Source organism: Doryrhamphus excisus, chromosome 9, assembly GCF_030265055.1.
Source record: "Doryrhamphus excisus isolate RoL2022-K1 chromosome 9, RoL_Dexc_1.0, whole genome shotgun sequence".
NCBI classification, from domain to species: domain Eukaryota; kingdom Metazoa; phylum Chordata; class Actinopteri; order Syngnathiformes; family Syngnathidae; genus Doryrhamphus; species Doryrhamphus excisus.
In genome coordinates this window covers 1,690,945-1,708,855 of record NC_080474.1, presented here as the reverse complement: position 1 = coordinate 1,708,855, position 17,911 = coordinate 1,690,945, and the positions used below count along the sequence as shown (strand labels likewise).

Here is a 17,911-nt window from a genome sequence, read left to right as displayed (position 1 = left end):
TGTAAAAAGAAGCAAAGCTTCAGCATTACTTTGGTGACTGAGGGCCCCACGTCCCCTTACATAAGGTGTTTGCTGGCGGTGAAATCACGGCACGGCGCCACGCGTCATCTTGATGGACGCTCGTGTTTGCCTTGCTTTCTCAAAGTAACCCGAGAGAAGGTAAACCGCCGCACAAACAGACACACCCACACCACGACCTTTGTACACCCTCACGCCACCTTTAGCTAGCACCGAAACGCAGCACAAAGTCACAAAGTCAACCTGCATGCCGCCGGGCTTTTATTATGTTGTATCCATCAGAAGGGCTTGATGGTATTATTCACTTATTCTATATTTTTATTCTAATATGTGGACACCAAATACTCTGGAATGGAGGCTACTCAATCATAGCGGTCATCCATTAACTGACGCCTTCAGGTTCTGCTCGTAAAAAGCGATGTAATGTAATGCAACCGAATGGAGACGGCCTCAAAACACAAGCAGCTGGTGCGTTCAGGCGCATTCAGTAAATGACAATCACACGCTGAGAAAGGTCGTGTTTTAAATTACGACAAATGTGTTTTCCTGTCTATTAATGCTAAAAATAAAAAAAAACGAGCCTTGAATTGAATTCAACATTTTGTATGTTTGTGGCGCCCCCGTTAGTGTGTGGCCCTTTAAATGTGTCATCAAGTCGTTTAAGAGAAAGCTAAATAATTTAAAAAGTAAATATTGTATAGTAGTTTAGTGACAAAAATGTACCAGCACAAAAACAAGCTAGCTGGTCGTTGAGTTAGTTGTCGTCTCGCCGTCACTGAACAATCCGATGCTCCCTGAACGCACCGTGAAGCTCAGCCCAGCGGGCTTGATGAAAAGCTTCAGTTCTTCTCACCTGAGAGAGCGGAGGGATGCGGAGGGACGTCGCTGCGGCTCTCGGCGTGTCTCTTCCACGCAGGACGCAACTTGGACGCGAAAGAAACACAAACGAGTTTCCGTCTCGGAGGAATTTTCATTTGTCGGCGGCTTTAACGGAGGATTAAAGTGCACGTGAAGTGGACGTCGACGTAAGACTTGAACTACTTGACTTGTTCTCATTGGATCGGATGACTTCCACCCGGAGGTGTTTTTGTGCTTGTTCTAAGATGTTCTAAGAATGTTCTTGGCACGTTAAATGCAGCGGACGTCACGTGACCACCGGAGATGAACTTTCTCCGAGTGAATGATTGACGTGCGCTGCTGGATTAATAATCAATAAGAGGCTGGGATCGGGGCTCGAGCAGGTGCGGTTACTTCTCATAGTCATTGCTACTTTTTGGATCGGAGCTAAATGGGGTCCACGGTGAGGCTGCTGGTTCTGGTCCTGCTGGTCCAGAGTCCAGGTGCGGTCCAGGGGGCGTCCAAGGAGCTGGTGTGCGAGCCCATCACGGTGCCCATGTGTCGGGGGATCGGCTACAACCTGACCTACATGCCCAACCAGTTCAACCACGACACCCAGGAGGAGGTGGGCCTGGAGGTGCACCAGTTCTGGCCCTTGGTGCGTATCCACTGCTCCCCGGACCTGCTGTTCTTCCTGTGCAGCATGTACACGCCCATCTGCCTGCCGGACTACCGCAAACCCCTCCCTCCGTGCCGCTCCGTGTGCGAGCGGGCCAAGCGGGGCTGCTCGCCGCTCATGAGCCAGTACGGCTTCGACTGGCCGGAGAGGATGAGCTGCGAACGACTCCCCCGCCTGGGCGACGAAACCCTCTGCATGGACCAGAACAGCAGCGAGACCACCACCGTGGCGCCCCCTTTTCCCAAGCCCACGCTCAAGGGTCGAGCGAGACACGCGGGGCCGCCTCAGGGGGAGCGGGAGTGCCGCTGCCGAGACCCCCTGGTCCCAATCAAGAGGGAGTCCCACTCCCTGTACGGGAGAATCCACACGGGGCCCCTTCCCGACTGCGCCCAGCCTTGCCACCAGGCCTACTTCTCGGCGGACGAGCGCACCTTCACGGCCTTCTGGGTGGGCCTGTGGTCTTTCCTGTGCTTCGTGTCCACGCTGACCACGGTGGCCACCTTCCTGATGGACATGGAGCGCTTCAAGTACCCGGAGAGACCCATCATCTTCCTGGCCGCCTGCTACCTCTTTGTGTCGCTGGGTTACATCATCCGCTTGGTGGCCGGTCACGAGCGGGTGGCGTGCGCCCCCGGCGGCGGGGGCGGCGACCAGCTTCACGTCCTCTACGACACCACCGGGCCCGCTCTGTGCACGCTGGTCTTCCTGTTGGTCTACTTCTTCAGCATGGCCAGCTCCATCTGGTGGGTGGTCCTGTCCTTCAGCTGGTTCCTGGCAGCCGGGATGAAGTGGGGCAGCGAGGCCATCGCCGGGTACTGCCAGTACTTCCACCTCGCCGCCTGGCTCATCCCCAGCGTCAAGACCATTATCGTCCTGGCGCTCAGCGCCGTGGACGGCGACCCGGTGGCAGGGATCTGCTTTGTGGGCAACCAGAGCTTGGGGAACCTGCGGGGGTTCGTACTGGCGCCTCTGGTGGTCTACCTCTTCACGGGCTCGCTCTTCTTGTTCGCCGGCTTCGTGTCACTCTTCCGCATCCGGAGCATCATCAAGCAAGGGGGCACCAAGACGGACAAACTGGAGCGGCTCATGATCCGCATCGGTGTCTTCACCGTCTTCTACACGGTGCCTGCCACCATCGTGGTGGCCTGCCTGGTCTACGAGCAGCACCAGAGACCCGAATGGGAGCGAGCGCTGGCGTGCACCTGCGCGTCAGAGCGCCAGCGTTTAGGCATCGGGCCGGACTACGCCATCTTCATGCTTAAGTACTTCATGTGCTTGGTAGTGGGCATCACTTCCGGGGCCTGGATCTGGTCGGGAAAGACTGTGGAGACCTGGAGGAGGTTCTTGGTGCACTGCTGCCCCTGCTGGCAACACAAAGTGGCAGCCCCGTCCCCCTTGTACACCGAGGCCAGCGCCGCTTTAACCGGGCCCGCCCCGGGAATGTATCATAAAGCTCCGTCTCATATATGACAAGCGTCCATGTTTGGATAGCCAAGACCTGATTCTCCTAAAAAGTCATCACTTCACCACATGGACCACAAGATCCATCATGGAGTCACTTCCTGTGATGCACTGACAGAGAAAGCATATTTATTTATGGAAATGGAAAGTGGTTTGAAGAAGTCCTGGTTCAAGTCAATCATCTTGTACATAAATGTGTTTTAAAGCTTTGAGTTGAAGTCGGCCGGGAATCGAATGTGTTTTGACGTTTGTTACTAAAGACGCACTCGGTAACTATAAGTGGTGTTGGCCTCCAACGCCATCTGCTGGTTGTGAGTGGAGTTGCTCAACTCTGTCATCCATGCAAGACCACAAACCCTCAGACGCCTAAAAAGCAATTTGATGTTCATTCATATTTGGAATTGTGGAATCAACTTCCTGGATCCTAGTCTAATTGTTCGAATTCTGCAGTTGTGCAATTTCAATCGTAATAAAAATAACCGGACTGTTGTATTGGAGCACTTTGATTACATCTCATTAAACGGAGACCATGGGGAAACGATTCATGCACTTTTTACCAATCGTTTCTCTTCATGTAACCTCACAAGGGATTCAAATATGGGGGTCTGTGGTCTGATGGACGTTTTGTTAATTTTTCCTTAAATGTTCTTTATCTGCAGGCAGTTGAAGCGAATACATTACCTTTTTTTAAAAAACAATTGTAGACTTGTACAGACGCATTAATAAAAAATGAGGCAAATTTGAAACGGTTGTCATTTTTACCATCTATAACAGATGGCGTTTCTAATTTAACATTTTGCTTCTGATAGTTAAATTAACCTTTTTCATAACAATGACGTAAAGCAAGTTTCCATGGCAACACTCACCTCTGGTCGCTAACATAGCAGGTGCGTCGGTGACTCAATAGCGCCTCTTGAGGAAAGGAGTGATTTTACAGGGCAAAAATGCTATCAAATGGTCCGACCGTTGTCCTGTTGTCTTCTAAGACGTCATTCTTCTTACAGAAGTAGTCGCTTTAAGTACGCTACTATATATTATAAACACAGACGAAAACGGACAGAAATAATCTTTAGTTCCGTTTTGGCGGCGATGGGGCAACTTGACTGGACTTCCGTATGCTAGCTGTAGATGCGTTACGTACTTTTTGTTAACTATCAAATATCTTTAAATTAATATTTCACGTAGTCAATAATTGTCTTGATAAAACTACTTACAATTAGTACTACTTACAATAAGACGACTACAATACAATAAGACTACTACAGAGATGCTCGTTTCAGCTTCAATTTCGCTACAAACATTTCAATGTGGGGGTTGGAGTGTGACGTCATAAACGAGCGCCACACAAACGCCGTCATACATGGTTAGTGTTTATTTAAAATATTCCATTTGCAAATGGGCTTCCATTTAAAAACGACACATTTCACAGCTAGTAGCCTACACAGTAAGCAAGACCAACCATCTTTTTTGTTGTGTTTAGTCCCCTCAGTAGGATTCTACATGTATATCATTTGTTCAGTGATGAAAGTAAGTGGAAGCAAGAGGGAAAGGGGGTTACAATACTGAGGGTGAACTCAAGCTTCTTTCAGTGTCATTCTTTCAGTAGTAAGATCCATCCTGGTCCGTGATGCGGAGGAGTCGTCAAAAAGCCAGCCCTGACTTTAGCAGTGGTGGTGGCCGGAGCTTTTCTTCTGAACTGTTCTGAGGTGCAGCATCCACAGGCTCGACTCACATATGATCAAACGGCAGACGTGTTATTTGAACGAACTAGTTTATCTGATGTATCACATCAAGTCTTGACTAAGCTGGACCTACTGATGGCAACATAAATAATACCAACATTGTCAACATAAAGACCCAGGTTGTACTGTTACATCCCGTGAATGATGAATTATGCTTCAAGAAAACTCCTTCCACTTATTGTCTTTTAATGACTATGTGGCATTCTTTTTCATCTAAAATAAAATACGAAAACTTGTCGCTTGGAGTCATGTGACGAGGGTGAGTTGCGTATAAATAAACGTATAAAACAATTAGTTGCGAGTTGCATTAGAGTTCACGCCTCATTTCAAATTCAAGACTTGCAGAACAACACGACGGTCACGTGACTCTCGGCTTCGCTTGGGAGATCAGTTGCGTGTCGGGGCCTAAGAGAGCACGGCGTTGGAGCGTCGTATGCCGATCAAGTTGTCTGCGCTGAGCGAGCGTCTCATGGCCGCTCGGCCCAGGTCCTTGTACTTGTCTTCACACAGTCTGGAGATGGCCTGCCAAAACGCAAACACACTCATGACTACGACATGCTAGTATTGTATCATCTTTTAGCTTCGAGGTCAATTTGTTGTTGGCCTATCAGTTCGGGTTCAGCAACGGAATCTAACCTCCAGTTTCTGGGCCCGCTGGTTGTTGAGCGGCTCCAGGGGGAAGCTGAGGTTGTTGTCGTCGGCCAGCTGGCGCAGGTCAAAGTAATACTTGGCGTAGACGCTGGCGGGGACGTTGATGTTGAACTGGAGGAGTTCCAGGAAGTGGCGCTCCATCTCGTTCCTGCACAGACAGACGGAGACAGCTGAGGCCCACCAGACTAGAGCAAGGAGTGGACACTAACATGCCAGTCAGGTGGCTGATGTCCAACATGGAGAGCACCGACACGAGAATGCTAACAGAGCCAGGAAATATGACCATGTCAGGTGGCGGTGAGCCCATAAATTCAGATGAAGCACATGTAATGAAGCGTAGAACAACAAACTCTCCTAACCAACATCTAATCATCTCATCATGATGCCCTTTCCATCACATTTCATCAACTATTTTATTCTGAAGGACAATAATTGCCTGCCCGTCTTTACAATTCTGGAGAGCTTCCTGACTTTCAACCTGAAAAAAACAAAAAAAAAAAAGAAAAAAATATCCAAAATCTTGGCTTCTTAATGTTCATGCCCCCCCCCCCCCAAATAAAAACTAACTAAAAATACAAACCAGGCCGAGACAAACAAGCACACATGTGGACTTGACTACAACCTCCAACATCCTCCCTCTTCAGAGAGAGGCTAAGGGCGGTGGTCGCCATGGAGACCACATCCAGGTTGCTTTGTTGGCCGGCAAAGGTAGCGCCAAGCCACTGTTTGTGTGCGAGAGACAGAGATGTCTGGTCTCCCGGGGCAACTAATGGAGTGGGCGAGAGGCAGGGCCATTATGTAGAAGCCGTGAGAGCACTTGAGACCCTCCCTCCATTTCTCTCTAAACCTCAAACCCCCCACCCACCCTCTTCATCTGACCCGGCTCACAAAGACACTTAGATGGCAGCAATGAAAACAGAGCGGAGAGTGGAGGTCACGCACACAGAGTTTGTTTGTTCCCGGGTGCATTCTTGAGGCACATGATGCATGTAACAAACTACAACACAAACTTGGCCAAAGTGACCCCCGACAAGAACAACGAGCCGCCAGACACGTGGTTGTCATGTCCACTCACATGTCCTCCACGGTGATGTCCTTCAGGATCTGGCAATAGTCGACGTTCCACACCGCCTGGTCGTCCCACACCTTGGAGGCCAGCAGGATGGCTCCCAGCACGATGCGCTTCCAGTTGGCGGGGCAGATGTCCAGCTCGGCGTAGGTCAGCAGCCTTTCCAGGTAGACCTGCACGGAGGAGACATGACATGATTTTGCATAAACACCTAAGTTGGTTTTTCGGCACTTTTATAACGTATGAGGTTGATGCCAGAGACCTTAAACAGCCTGCAAGTTTTTACTGCCCTCTGGTGTTCACATTGTGCAAGTGTAGGTTTCACAACATTCATACTGTACAAGTTTCACTCCCATTACACACCCATGAGTACAGTCATTATTTTAAATAATAATTGTTTATGGTCAAATACAGTATATTACTTTTTAAAAAATGTGTATTTAAGTAAACTGTATGTAGTCTTGCCGTAAATGAAGTATTTTCAAGTGTAAAAATGAACTAAAGTACAAATACAAGGCAGCAGAAACAGGCTGCTTATAAGTGTAGTACTCCATATTGCCACTAGGTGTCGCCACACGAGACGTGATGACTGGAGCAGGCAGTTATGGTAGGTTTAAATGATCTCACGCAATACAATCATAATCATAATAAAAACACAACCCACTACAGCATAAAACTCAACTTGGAATCTCCGACAACATTTCCTGTCCGCCTGGCACTAGGGTCCCCCAGGGAACACCAGCAGGTGTTTTATTTCTGTATTAAATTGCTTATTTACTCTTAAGTCTACTATATTGGGTAATAAGAGAGTATAACCATTTAAAGCCGCCATTACGATACAATAGCCGTTGTTAAAAGTAAAAAGGTTTTGGCAAAATATAACCACGCTAAACAAGGCATTACTGTATTGTTGTGGCTGACCGTCTACCAAAATAAAAGCAAGGAAGAAGAGGAGGCTTACGAGAGTAACAATGGCACATTCAGCCGTGAGTTGTGCGGCACTGAAGAGCGTTCTGACGAAGCGGTAGATGACTTTGTGCTCCGGGTCGATGCGCAAGTAGTCATCTGGCACCGGTTCCCTCTGCGTGACACAAACAACCACGGGCCTGTTAGACCCCTTCGCCGTCCGTGCTGATGCAGTTCCGGACTCACCGATAAAGGGTGCATCTTCTCATCAAAGATGTCCAATGACCTGTCCGAGTCCCTGCAGAAGACACAACTGTCAGCAAGGTTTCATTCCGGTCCACATACGTTGACACGCACGCCTACCTGTTCTTGATGTGGTAGTAGATGGCTAAAGTGACACTGCAGGAAGACACAAACACGGGAGAGAATGTTTAGCTACATGGGAGGAGTGTGTGTTTAATGTTGGCACACACGGATTCAGTCTGTGACATATAATCCACACAACGTGGTGGCGAATGATGCGTGTTAACGTGATGCTTTCTGGCACGGCGGGATTACGGCGTCGCACCATTTGATTGTGCTTTTGAGGTTGGGCTGGCTGACGGTGCTGTCGTCGATGAAGATGGTGGAGCACGAGCTGTACTTCTTTGACAGCGGACCCGGAGACACGTGGCTGATGTGGTTTATGTGGTTGCTTTTCCTCCTGTCCCGCACTGGAAAAGACAAAATGTCCGTAAATACAAGAAAAGTAAAAGTCAGCTTCTGGCCTTCTTAGGACAAAACAGTGGTGTGACAAAACGTTTCCCCCTTCCTCATTTCCTGCATGTTTGTCATACTCTAATGTTCCCTTGGGGGTCATCAAGATTTTTTCTGGCAAAATGGAGATGAGCCTTTTTGTTCAGCAGTGGTTTTGGTCTTGGAACAATGCCATACAGGCCTGGTGTCTGTCTTATGGTGGCGTAATTAACACCGACCTCCACTGAGGCCAGCAGTTCTTGGCTGTTGTTGTGGGGTCTTTTGTGACCTCTTGAGCGAGTCGTGGCTGCGCTGTTGTGGTCATTTTGGTTGGCCGGCCACTCCTGAGAAGGTTCATTACTCTTCCATGTTTTAGCCATTTGTGGATGGCTCTCACTGTGGTTGGCTGGGGTGCCAAAGCTCTAGAAATAACCCTTTCCAGGCCTATAGATCTTAAGCTACAACAATATATCGATAAATTGACGATTAATCGATTATAGGTTTAAAAATGTACCAGTTCGGCCTCTCAAATGTGAATACGTTTAATTTCGTAGTCATGAAACAGACCCGTTACCGTTGTGTTTTCAGCAAATCAAGATATTCACACACACATCAGCGATATGGTCCGTCTAACAGCACCGTTAGGATGCTCACCGTCTGTCTGGGACTTGCTGAGGAAGATGGTGCTCGCTCGGGCGTGGTCCGATGGGTTGGACTCCAAAGCCAGCTCTGTGGAAAATAATAATCACGCATACGCTATTAATGACTTGTAAACGAGTATCGCAACACATGAATATAATGAATGAATAATGTGCTGTTGTGTTTTCTCAAGTACTGGTTAGGAAAACTTTGAAAAACATACGTGCATCGGCCAGGAATCTACATAATAAATCATAATTGGCTCCATTAATCTCTCGGTATCTAGTCTGGACGTGTGCGTAATTTTACTGCCGTCCCTTCTGACTGGGTTTTAGTAGTAACCTTTCAGACACTATTGTTATTTTACCGTTTCCTTACTGGGTAGCAGCAGCCACGCCAGCGGTGCTATGCGTCCGTTAAAAAGGTTATACCGTATGTACAGTCAAGCTATGCAAACGGAATGCTGAGAGGCTGTTGAACTGAGCATCACCTCCTCTATCAGCTGCTTTCAACACACGCACACGAGTGTCAGTGCAAATATATACACAACACCTGCGCTACAGCCCTCCATCATAAACACATTATAATGGGACTGTCTGTGCTTTGTACCGTTTATCCAAATAATAAAAAAAAGCAGCTAGTGACAAATCTCACGACATTAAAAACTCAGGCTCGTACAAAATTCTAACCTTGTGGTGAGTGTAGCACAGTCTCGTGATGGCCACGGTTGGACCCTGGATCAGATTTGTTCACTTTGCTCATGTTCTGTTACATCGACTGAGTATCATGCACCAGTCAGCTGACTTCCTCAAGATGTTTGCATGATGCTACTAATGCAGAATTCCAAACTGATGGGATGCAGGAAATAGCCCAGAGGCATGAACTCATATGGTTCCTAAAAATAACCGGGAGGGGTTGGAGGGGTGTAACAGTACATGAACTCCTAATCTGATTTTTTGGAACGGAACTTCACATTGAGTAAAAGGCAGGAAGTGTTTCAGATACAAGCCAAGGAGAAGCCGGAGCATGGAGACGCTGTATCTTCCCAGTGGATTGTGTATACCAGGAATGTCCAGGGTCCACATTTACAAAATTACCTTCCAGCAGTTGACTTTGGTACTTTAGATACAATTACAATATTATGATTACACAAACGCTAAAAACTTTTGTATTTTCTACCCTGAACTGTGACCTAACATCGGAGCATGTAGTATAACACAGCCATGTAACATTAAATATACAGCATCCCCATTAGTAATTGAATGTTGTTTTGTTATGTACACTGCAGTTAATAAATACACCACGTGATTACATGACCACTGCCGAGAATAATAAACAATAGAGGAAAATCAGGAATAAGTAGTAAAGGCAACTGTACAAACCGTCAGGGACTTCTCTGTCGCTGATGTGCTGCAGATAGGGGGCGCTGTTGTCATCGCTCACTTCCGTGCTGGTCAGAAACTCCTCCAGCCGCTCCGCCGGCTGCCGAGACGGGAGTTTGGGGCTCGATTCCGGGGACACACAGCATGACACGGTGTTTCCCATTCCGGGCCGCCTGTGTGCTCAGTGTCCAAGTGGTGCAAATAGTTGTAGCTAGCTTGTTAGATCGCTAGCTGGCAGACTGTTCCCTCCAGCGTCAATCAGTGTTAGCATAGCATTAGCTCGTCATGCTAAACAGCGTCCGTCCGCCAACTCCCGGCGATGGCATTCCTTGGCCATTTGCGGGGAAGCAGCGGCGGCGACACTCCCAAGAGTATTCGGCCGAGAAGGCTCAGTCTGTTTGGAGATTTCCCTCCTTGAATAAAAGCGACGGTTTTGGGGAAGAAGTGCGTTATAAATTCAGCTTGTTGCCTTCATTCATTCATTCTGCTCCGATGCGGCTACTTAGCATTGTAGCTAGCGAGCTAACGAGTTGGGCAACTTTCTACCATGTAATGCGCCAATTTGTCTTATATGGCTGAAACAAAGCAATGATACACAAGTAAATGCCCAAATATCACACTGCTCAGGTCAGGGTTTTTACATGACTTCCCGAGTAGTAGATGTCCTCTTTGAGTTAGCGCAAATCCAGTCCGAGGCTTCTGAGGCCTTCCGTGTAAAATCCGCCTCACCCACGAAAAGACGGGAAATCCGACACCGTGTTTCTTAACTGAGGTAAATCCGCTGATGTTTCTCTTCGATAGCCATGAAACGACCAACTTTTGTAAAGTCCGCCCTTCTGTGTTTGTATTCCGTCACTCTTGTGTTGGCCGTGCCGCTCGCACAACCGCCATCTGTGAGCGAGTCAACTACCTAGCTAGAACTCATACCACTGCACAGATGACACAGATGACCCCGCCTACGCGAGGATTCCATTCCATCTTATTGGTGGAAAAATCACAACAGTTGTTTCACAGGCCGCGTATTGGCACAGAGACCTGACCATCAGGGGAGATTCACACTTTATTTACATCGATGCTATTTTAGTAACGTCACACCCTTTAAAAAAAAAAGTATCCCCCATTCCCCGCTGTTAATGAACATCTCATAGTTGGTTAACGATGATGCTATATTATTTAATACGGTTGTGTAGTATCATAGGTTTATAGTCAACTGTTTTGATTTTATGGGTAATTTTTGAATGTCTGTGCAAACACCAGATACATTTATTAGCAGGCTGTTTATGGTAATGGAGACGGACGTTTGCGGTGCAAAATTGCAATCGTCGTTATCGTTCAATACTATTTAGCGTTAATAATGTAATCAAACCAGCATAAAATGCAGTTAAATTATGGTTGAAAGCACTACGTTATTGTATGACTGCCACGTAACCGTCTGGACGTGCAATTTATTGCCACAATACAAATGGTTACAAAAGAATAATAACCAGAGGCCATTGTTTCATATGGAGACAAGGTTGAAGCACAGAGTATACTAAATCATACACCGACCTCTACAAGATGACAATACATGGCTTTTTTTTGGGGGGGGGGGGGGGGTCTGTACACAAAGTCATCACATGACAAGATAGAAAACTTCTATAAATGTGCCTGTACACTCGTGGGATGTTTTCATGCACCAACTCAAGCGAATGTTGGTGACAAAAGTCACATGGTTGCCATTTAAAAACAGACATTTACAGGTCATCACTGTCTTCGTTCAGCACACAAAAAAAACACACATTTGAAGTCCCATCGTGGCACCAACTACTGCACACATTCACAATGAGTATGCAGTAGTTCCCCCTGCATCCGCATTTACTTGTCAATACTCCTCTGATCACTCATCGATACAACAACCATAGCACGGAGGCCGTTTTCTTTACACTACAAATACATTTATATAGTGTGCAATAATCGAGTCTAGAAAAATAAAACTGGTGTTTACTTTTAAACACTTTTTCCAACAAAAGTCCACTGAGCACCAGGGAGCCAATGACAAGGCTTATAACATGATCAGCTGCCAGTTGGGAAAACATTACAATACTCTAGGCCAAAAATAGGGATGGGCTCTACAATCGTTAAAATCCCGTCAAGACGTGTGGAATTGATTGATTACATTTTGAGGCAAGCGCGGCAAAATTGGGTGCACTACTTGGGTGCAACCAGTGTTGGCGCTGTTGTAAGCAGATTGAAAATAGTGCTTAAAAAGTAACAGTGAATATATTTATTTTCCTCGTAGTTGAGCCAGGAAATCTCATCAAATGCCCATCCCTGTAAAAAGTATTAGACACCTTTTGAAAGAACGCTTGTGCTTTCATTTGCTATGTGGTAAAAGACCATTAAGAACACAAAAACTGAACAAAATATGGCACCGCAATTTCATACATTTTCCAACAAGCAAAGGCCTATATTTTCTTTTCTCGTGCATGTAGCTGCCGTGACCGCTAGGCCTGCTGGATGACACACACACGCACGCACGCACGCACTCACACGCAGGCGATGTACAGTATATTTTACAAATATGTTTCAATAATTGCCAGAGATACATGAAGTTGACACATGCTGTAGCGTCTATGTACACGTGGAATAAAAAAATAAACACATCTAAGAAGACTTGTTGGAGCGAGTTTTTAGTGTTACTCATGCAAATTGGGTCTACTTGCGTGATGGAAAACGTGACTTTCCTTTGTAAAAGTGGTGTCGAAAGTCACCGAATGAAGAACTGTAGTCCAACAGGCTTAAAAGCGTCACGCTAGGTTACCGTGACGTGGCGATACGAGGACTTCCAGCCGCGGTCGCCGGTTGAGAGCTCGCTGGGATAAGTGAAGAGTGGACTTGTGTGAATCCGACTGGTTCAACAGTCCTTTGATGCGAGACGCCCTTCCGAATGTATTTAAAGTCGGGGACTCAGCTTGCCCAGAGAGTTCCGTCTGCAATAAAATACTGTGTTCCGATTTAGTAGCTCGTACACCGATAAGTTATGCTAATATCGCTAGGCTCAGATACAATTGGATACTGGATTACGAACTGTGTGTGTTATCGTAAAGAACCTGTGGGATCCGTTCCCTGGAGCTTAGGCTCAGGTTTAACAGCAGCTAGCAAAGCGCTAGCATTCACATTTTCCAATGGTGGCGGATAAAAAGTACTCTCGGTTTCGGGGCCAATATAAAAGTTAAAACTCTGGATCGACTCAACTGACCGAAGGGGATGCGAGTTAAGGGGCGGCGACGTCAGACCAAGCCGGCTAGCGGAGCCCAACAGTCAAGAGATCCGACTGGGCCGGATCCGACTGTTCTGGATGGTTGGGGCTTAGTCGGATTTATGACAATAAAGGTCTTTGAGGGCTTTAAGCTCTTCGATGAGCGTCTTGTTTTGGTTCTCCAGGACGGCCACTCTGTTCTCCAGACACTTGACGTACTCCTTCTTCTTCCTGCGACACTCGCGGGCCGCCTCTCTGCAGGGACAGAGTCTTGTATTACAACATGGACTCCGCCAAATAAATACGTTCTTTGCATACGAACATCCATACCTGTTCTTCATCAGGCGCACCTCCCTCTTGCGAGTGACCTCCTCTGTGGCGCCCTGGGTGGGCAAGGCGGGCGACGAGGCCATGACCACGCCGGGGGCGATGGAGTTGGCGGGTGCCGCTCGGATCTGATAGGCCTGGACGTCCCCTGAGGCGGCTGGGTGGTGAAGGGGGACACAGATTCAATTCAAACTTTGTTCTGTCAAGGAAGTGATGTCAATAAAACTTGAATGTTACTCGTCAAAAACTTCCCCACTAAGACCCCGCCATGAAGAACATCAGCAAGACATGAGTTTTGAGTAATAATGAAAATAAAAAAAAAAAAACAAGATTTATTGCAAAATAAAGCACATGCCGTGTGTAAGAATCATATCATCAAATGATGTCAATCAAAGCAAGAAAATCATAATTCACATGTTTTGCAGTACTGCCCTCTCACCTTGTACTACCACCTGGTTACTGGGAACCAGTATCTGCTGGCCGTCGCTGGTCTGTGCGTACTGGAGGATGGTGGCTCCTGGCTGGGCGGCGGCCGCGTTGGTCATGGTCAGAGCCTGGATGCCCTGCACGCCGTCGGTCCCGTTGTTAGCCAGCTGGATGGCGCCGCCCTGGGTGATGGCGACTGCGCGACACGAGGGGCACGGTAAGAGAAGGGAAGCTCGCCAGCTGTGATGTCACACAGGGGGAGGGGGGACTCTTACTGTACTGGCCGCTGCTGGTCTGGTAAATGGGGGTGGGCACCGTGACGGTGGTGATGGCGGGCGTGGCGGCCGCCGCGGACGAGTCCTCCTCCGCTTTTTCCTCCTCGATGCGAGGGACGGCCGGAGCATCGGAGGACAGATCGTTGAGGATTTTCCTGTTGAGAAGCTGAGTGAGTTTTGCTGAATCTGGTGGGTCACTGCCCCACGTAGCCCCAATGCAAGCAGACTGTAACAGCCAAGGTTCTTAACCTCCAGATTTTACAGAAACATACTAGTTTTTGTTTTTTTTAAATAATTTTGAACATTAACTCATGGCAATCAAAACATAACCCTGCCTTCTTAGTGCATGGCGGAAATAGCAAAACAAAAATGAATGTTGCAGAAACGTACCGATACGAGGGTCGCCGTGAGAGAATCTCCCTGCGTTTTTGAGAGTCAGTCACGCTGTCGACCGATTCCTGCGAATCTTCACTTTCTGCTATGGTGGAGATCTGCAAGACACACCCACAATAAAACATCAGGAATTGTTCAAGCTGCTAACTTCACTCGGTAAATAAATACAGAGCTAGCGGGAGTCATGGCTGGCGCCAAGGAGAACCCGGAGATTGAAATGCCTCTACAGTTTTTGGGAAACACTTAGTCTTCTCAGTGAGGTATGCAAGTGGATAAGAGGAAAGTAGTGTGCCGCTAAAGTTCAGTAGCGATGAGGAATGAGACTCCGAGCTGGAACTATTAAACTGCACTTTAACCAATCCTTCGGTAAAAACTTCCAGACACTGTCCTGACGCTTGATGGCTTTCTCGGGCGCACTGAAGCCGTCTTCACAACAACTGAACCTCTCTCCTCGAGGTTCCTAATCATGCGATAAATGGCTGCTTTAGGTACCATTCTAGAGAGAAACCTCTAGCCTTTGTTCTTGCACACTCACTCTATGATAACCAGAGAATCACTAACATGATGTCAGCTGGTCCTGAAGGTACTGGGCTGAAATGCAGAGAGAATGTTTTCTTTTTTTAATTAAGTTCGTTTTCATGCATGCAATATATAAATTTATTAAATGAGAATTGTACTTGTTGGAGAATTACATAGGACAGTTTCCATTTTTTCATTTCATAAGTTATAAATTAAAGCTAAAGTAAATCAAAAGTAAAAAATATATAGACGCTTGTGTGACCTGCACAGCTTGGACTTGTGGGGACTGGATGACGGACGACTGAGCCGCCTGGATGACGCCGTGCACTTGGACCGTTTGCCCGTTTGGAAGCTGCACCAGCGTAACGGTGGGGCCGGTTGCCGAGGCGTGGCCAGCTGTCATGGATACCTGAAATTCACAATCCTACGTTGTGAACCATCTTGGGAGGTGACTGCTGAGGTGCGATAGGGTAGATGTTTACGTTACCTGTGCCAAGGTGGCGATCTGCGCCGGGGTGATCTGCTGGTGCTCCGTCTCTGTCACGGTAGACTCCGCCCCCTGCTGAGCCTCAGCCGCTGACTCCATCTTCATTGGCTGAGCTGGGAAGCGAGAAGGGCAAATTCTGGTGATAAATACTTGCCCCCCCCCTGCATACAAAGACACAAACACCAGTCAACTTCATAGCTTCTTTAACAAAAGTAACTATACAAGCAGACATTTAGTTTCTGAAACTGTAAAAAATTGTAAAACTGTAAAATAGTTGTGACGATGTTTTGAAAATTAAAAAGCCATTACAGGGAGCTAAAATGGTAAATTCTAAAATACAATGGTGGAGGGGGCCATCAGGGCTCATGTACAGTGTGTCAGTTATCAACAAAACAGACCCTCCTCTCAAGTTACACACCATAATGCGTGCAGTGACTTCCTGTTTAGTGCAAAGTAAGCTTCAAAACAATAACACTACGATGTTGGATATAATTGGATGCCGTGGAACTTTGCATTGTTCATGAAAACTGTCCCCCCAAAACTAAATCTTACAACCCGCTGCATTAATTCTTACTATTTTATCCTGAAAACCACTTTCTGTCTGCCATTTTCAAGAAAAGTGAGCAACAGTACTAAGCAGTAGTCACCAATTGCATACATATATGGATTCCCTACAGTTGTAATGTGAGAAAGAGATCACAACATCTCAAAGTTCTCAAGATTATTATATATATTAAGATTACATATTATATAATCAAGATTTCTTGACTTCATGATGTAGCGCTTCCACATGATGTAGAACAGGAGTGCATAGACATATGTCTGAAAAGATAAAAAATGGAGGAGAAATATCCTCTTAAAATCATTAATTACTTGATGAAGTGCCACGAAAACGTTCTGTAAGCTCATTCCAAGATACACCTGGGGGGGCTGAGCCCCACCTCGCTTTCAATTCTAGTGACGTCCCGCCTCTTCCACAGCTACAAAACACTGTGGAAGAATCAACTTAAAGCGAGCACTCTTAAGCATGCTACATTTTGATAGCTGTTTATATTATATTATGCATGTAACCAAAGTGTAATATGAAGATTAATATCAGCAGCGTATGTACATGCGTGGATGCTGCTGGTATATGAATGTGTGTTGGCGCCACAGGACGTGTCGTGCGGTGAGCTCACTCTTTGCGTGTCTCCTCTGAGCGCCATGATTGGCTTTGCACATTTCTCCCTCGACTTTTCAAAAGAATCATTCAGCGCTCGCGAGGCGGGTGACAGCGGAGCCACATGGCCGCTCGGGTGACGCCCACCTCGGCCACCAGCATTGGCCACGACCCGGTCGGGTGAAGAAGACCCGGACAAGTCCGGGCCCCGTGGTGTTACAAGTGGGCTAAATGTGGCGGCTGACCGCATAAGTGGACATGTTTGACGTTACAAAGTGCGTCGACGTATAGAGAGTAACGTAGTCAAAGATGAAAGCAACTTACATAAAAGTGAGAAAGAGTGCTGGTTTGGGGGGAAAGCGCCAAGCTACTCACGCTAACCTCGCCTTGTTAGCATAGCTACCTCGCCTTGCTAGCACGTTCAACGGGTGCTAGCTAGTCAGACTTTCCAGGCATTGAACGATCCGAACGGCACATGGAGGCTTCGCTTCGCTCAAACAACCGCAGCCTCCCCTCCCTCCAGCCCGCTAAAAAACCACCACGGCGCCATGATCTCTTTGTTTCCTTCGGGCCGAACCCGGCCGAACAGAATCCTCTCAACAACAAGCGGGCGCCGTCCCGCTTGAGCCACCCCTGCCGCGCTTCTTCGTCCTTACCGATACAGACTCCCTTCGTCGCTCGGAGGCCTCCGGAGCTCCACTTTTATTGTAGCCGACACGTAAGAGCCCGCGTCAGGCTACACCTCCGCCGCGTCACCGCCAACAACAACGCGGAGATTGGAGAAAGGGACGAGGCGAGCAGATGGCGACGACTCCCGGAAATGATCGAAGTGTCACCGAAGAGAGACGGAAAACGACGAAGTGAAGCGGAGGGACCCGAGGAGCCTGCGCACCGTCTACTGGTAAAATGAACACTTTTGTTTACACATCGTGTTGTAACTTTTATTCTGTTCGTGCATATTTTTATTT

At 47.4% G+C, this 17,911-nt stretch overlaps 3 protein-coding genes across 5 annotated transcripts; 1 reads left to right on the top strand and 2 right to left on the bottom strand.

Annotated features, from left to right (window-relative positions):
* Positions 1–882: 882 nt before the first annotated feature.
* On the top strand, positions 883–3,749 carry fzd5 (frizzled class receptor 5). The gene has a single exon (XM_058081296.1). It carries the CDS (start codon positions 1,307–1,309, stop codon positions 3,002–3,004), a length of 1,698 nt encoding a protein of 565 aa, XP_057937279.1. The 5' UTR covers positions 883–1,306; the 3' UTR covers positions 3,005–3,749.
* Positions 3,750–4,341: 592 nt separating this feature from the next.
* ccnyl1 (cyclin Y-like 1) lies at positions 4,342–11,075 on the bottom strand. The gene is made up of 9 exons (XM_058081297.1): positions 10,120–11,075; positions 8,753–8,827; positions 7,932–8,076; positions 7,727–7,762; positions 7,610–7,661; positions 7,419–7,538; positions 6,464–6,630; positions 5,374–5,536; positions 4,342–5,259 (listed from the first exon to the last, which is right to left on the bottom strand). The coding sequence occupies exons 1-9, from the start codon at positions 10,280–10,282 to the stop codon at positions 5,143–5,145; spliced, it is 1,038 nt and encodes a 345-aa protein (XP_057937280.1). The 5' UTR covers positions 10,283–11,075; the 3' UTR covers positions 4,342–5,142.
* A 628-nt stretch (positions 11,076–11,703) lies between these two features.
* Positions 11,704–17,768, bottom strand: creb1b (cAMP responsive element binding protein 1b). 3 transcript variants are annotated; one of them, XM_058081298.1, is made up of 8 exons: positions 17,600–17,768; positions 15,785–15,897; positions 15,560–15,706; positions 14,776–14,876; positions 14,386–14,540; positions 14,124–14,306; positions 13,688–13,841; positions 11,704–13,612 (listed from the first exon to the last, which is right to left on the bottom strand). In XM_058081298.1, exons 2-8 carry the CDS (start codon positions 15,887–15,889, stop codon positions 13,468–13,470), a joined length of 990 nt encoding a protein of 329 aa, XP_057937281.1. In that variant the 5' UTR covers positions 15,890–15,897; positions 17,600–17,768; the 3' UTR covers positions 11,704–13,467. The 3 variants fall into 3 exon arrangements, with proteins under 3 accessions (XP_057937281.1, XP_057937282.1, XP_057937283.1); XM_058081299.1 differs by having other exon boundaries at positions 15,785–15,945; positions 17,600–17,756; XM_058081300.1 differs by lacking the exon at positions 17,600–17,768 and adding an exon at positions 17,268–17,593.
* Positions 17,769–17,911: the final 143 nt, after the last annotated feature.

What these genes read in the sequence shown, in the direction of transcription:
- fzd5 (XM_058081296.1), top strand. Translation starts at nt 1,307, where the DNA reads ATGGGGTCCACGGTGAGGCTGCTGGTTCTGGTCCTGCTGGTCCAGAGT.
- ccnyl1 (XM_058081297.1), bottom strand. Translation starts at nt 10,282, where the DNA reads ATGGGAAACACCGTGTCATGCTGTGTGTCCCCGGAATCGAGCCCCAAA. An exon ending in CTCAAAAGCACAATCAAATG is followed by an intron (nt 7,763 to 7,931) that starts GTGCGACGCCGT and finishes GTCTTCCTGCAG; the next exon opens with TGTCACTTTAGCCATCTACT. An exon ending in AGAAGATGCACCCTTTATCG is followed by an intron (nt 7,539 to 7,609) that starts GTGAGTCCGGAA and finishes TGTGTCACGCAG; the next exon opens with AGGGAACCGGTGCCAGATGA.
- creb1b (XM_058081298.1), bottom strand. Translation starts at nt 15,889, where the DNA reads ATGAAGATGGAGTCAGCGGCTGAGGCTCAGCAGGGGGCGGAGTCTACC. An exon ending in GACCAGCAGCGGCCAGTACA is followed by an intron (nt 14,307 to 14,385) that starts GTAAGAGTCCCC and finishes CGTGTCGCGCAG; the next exon opens with TCGCCATCACCCAGGGCGGC. An exon ending in GTGCGCCTGATGAAGAACAG is followed by an intron (nt 13,613 to 13,687) that starts GTATGGATGTTC and finishes CTGTCCCTGCAG; the next exon opens with AGAGGCGGCCCGCGAGTGTC.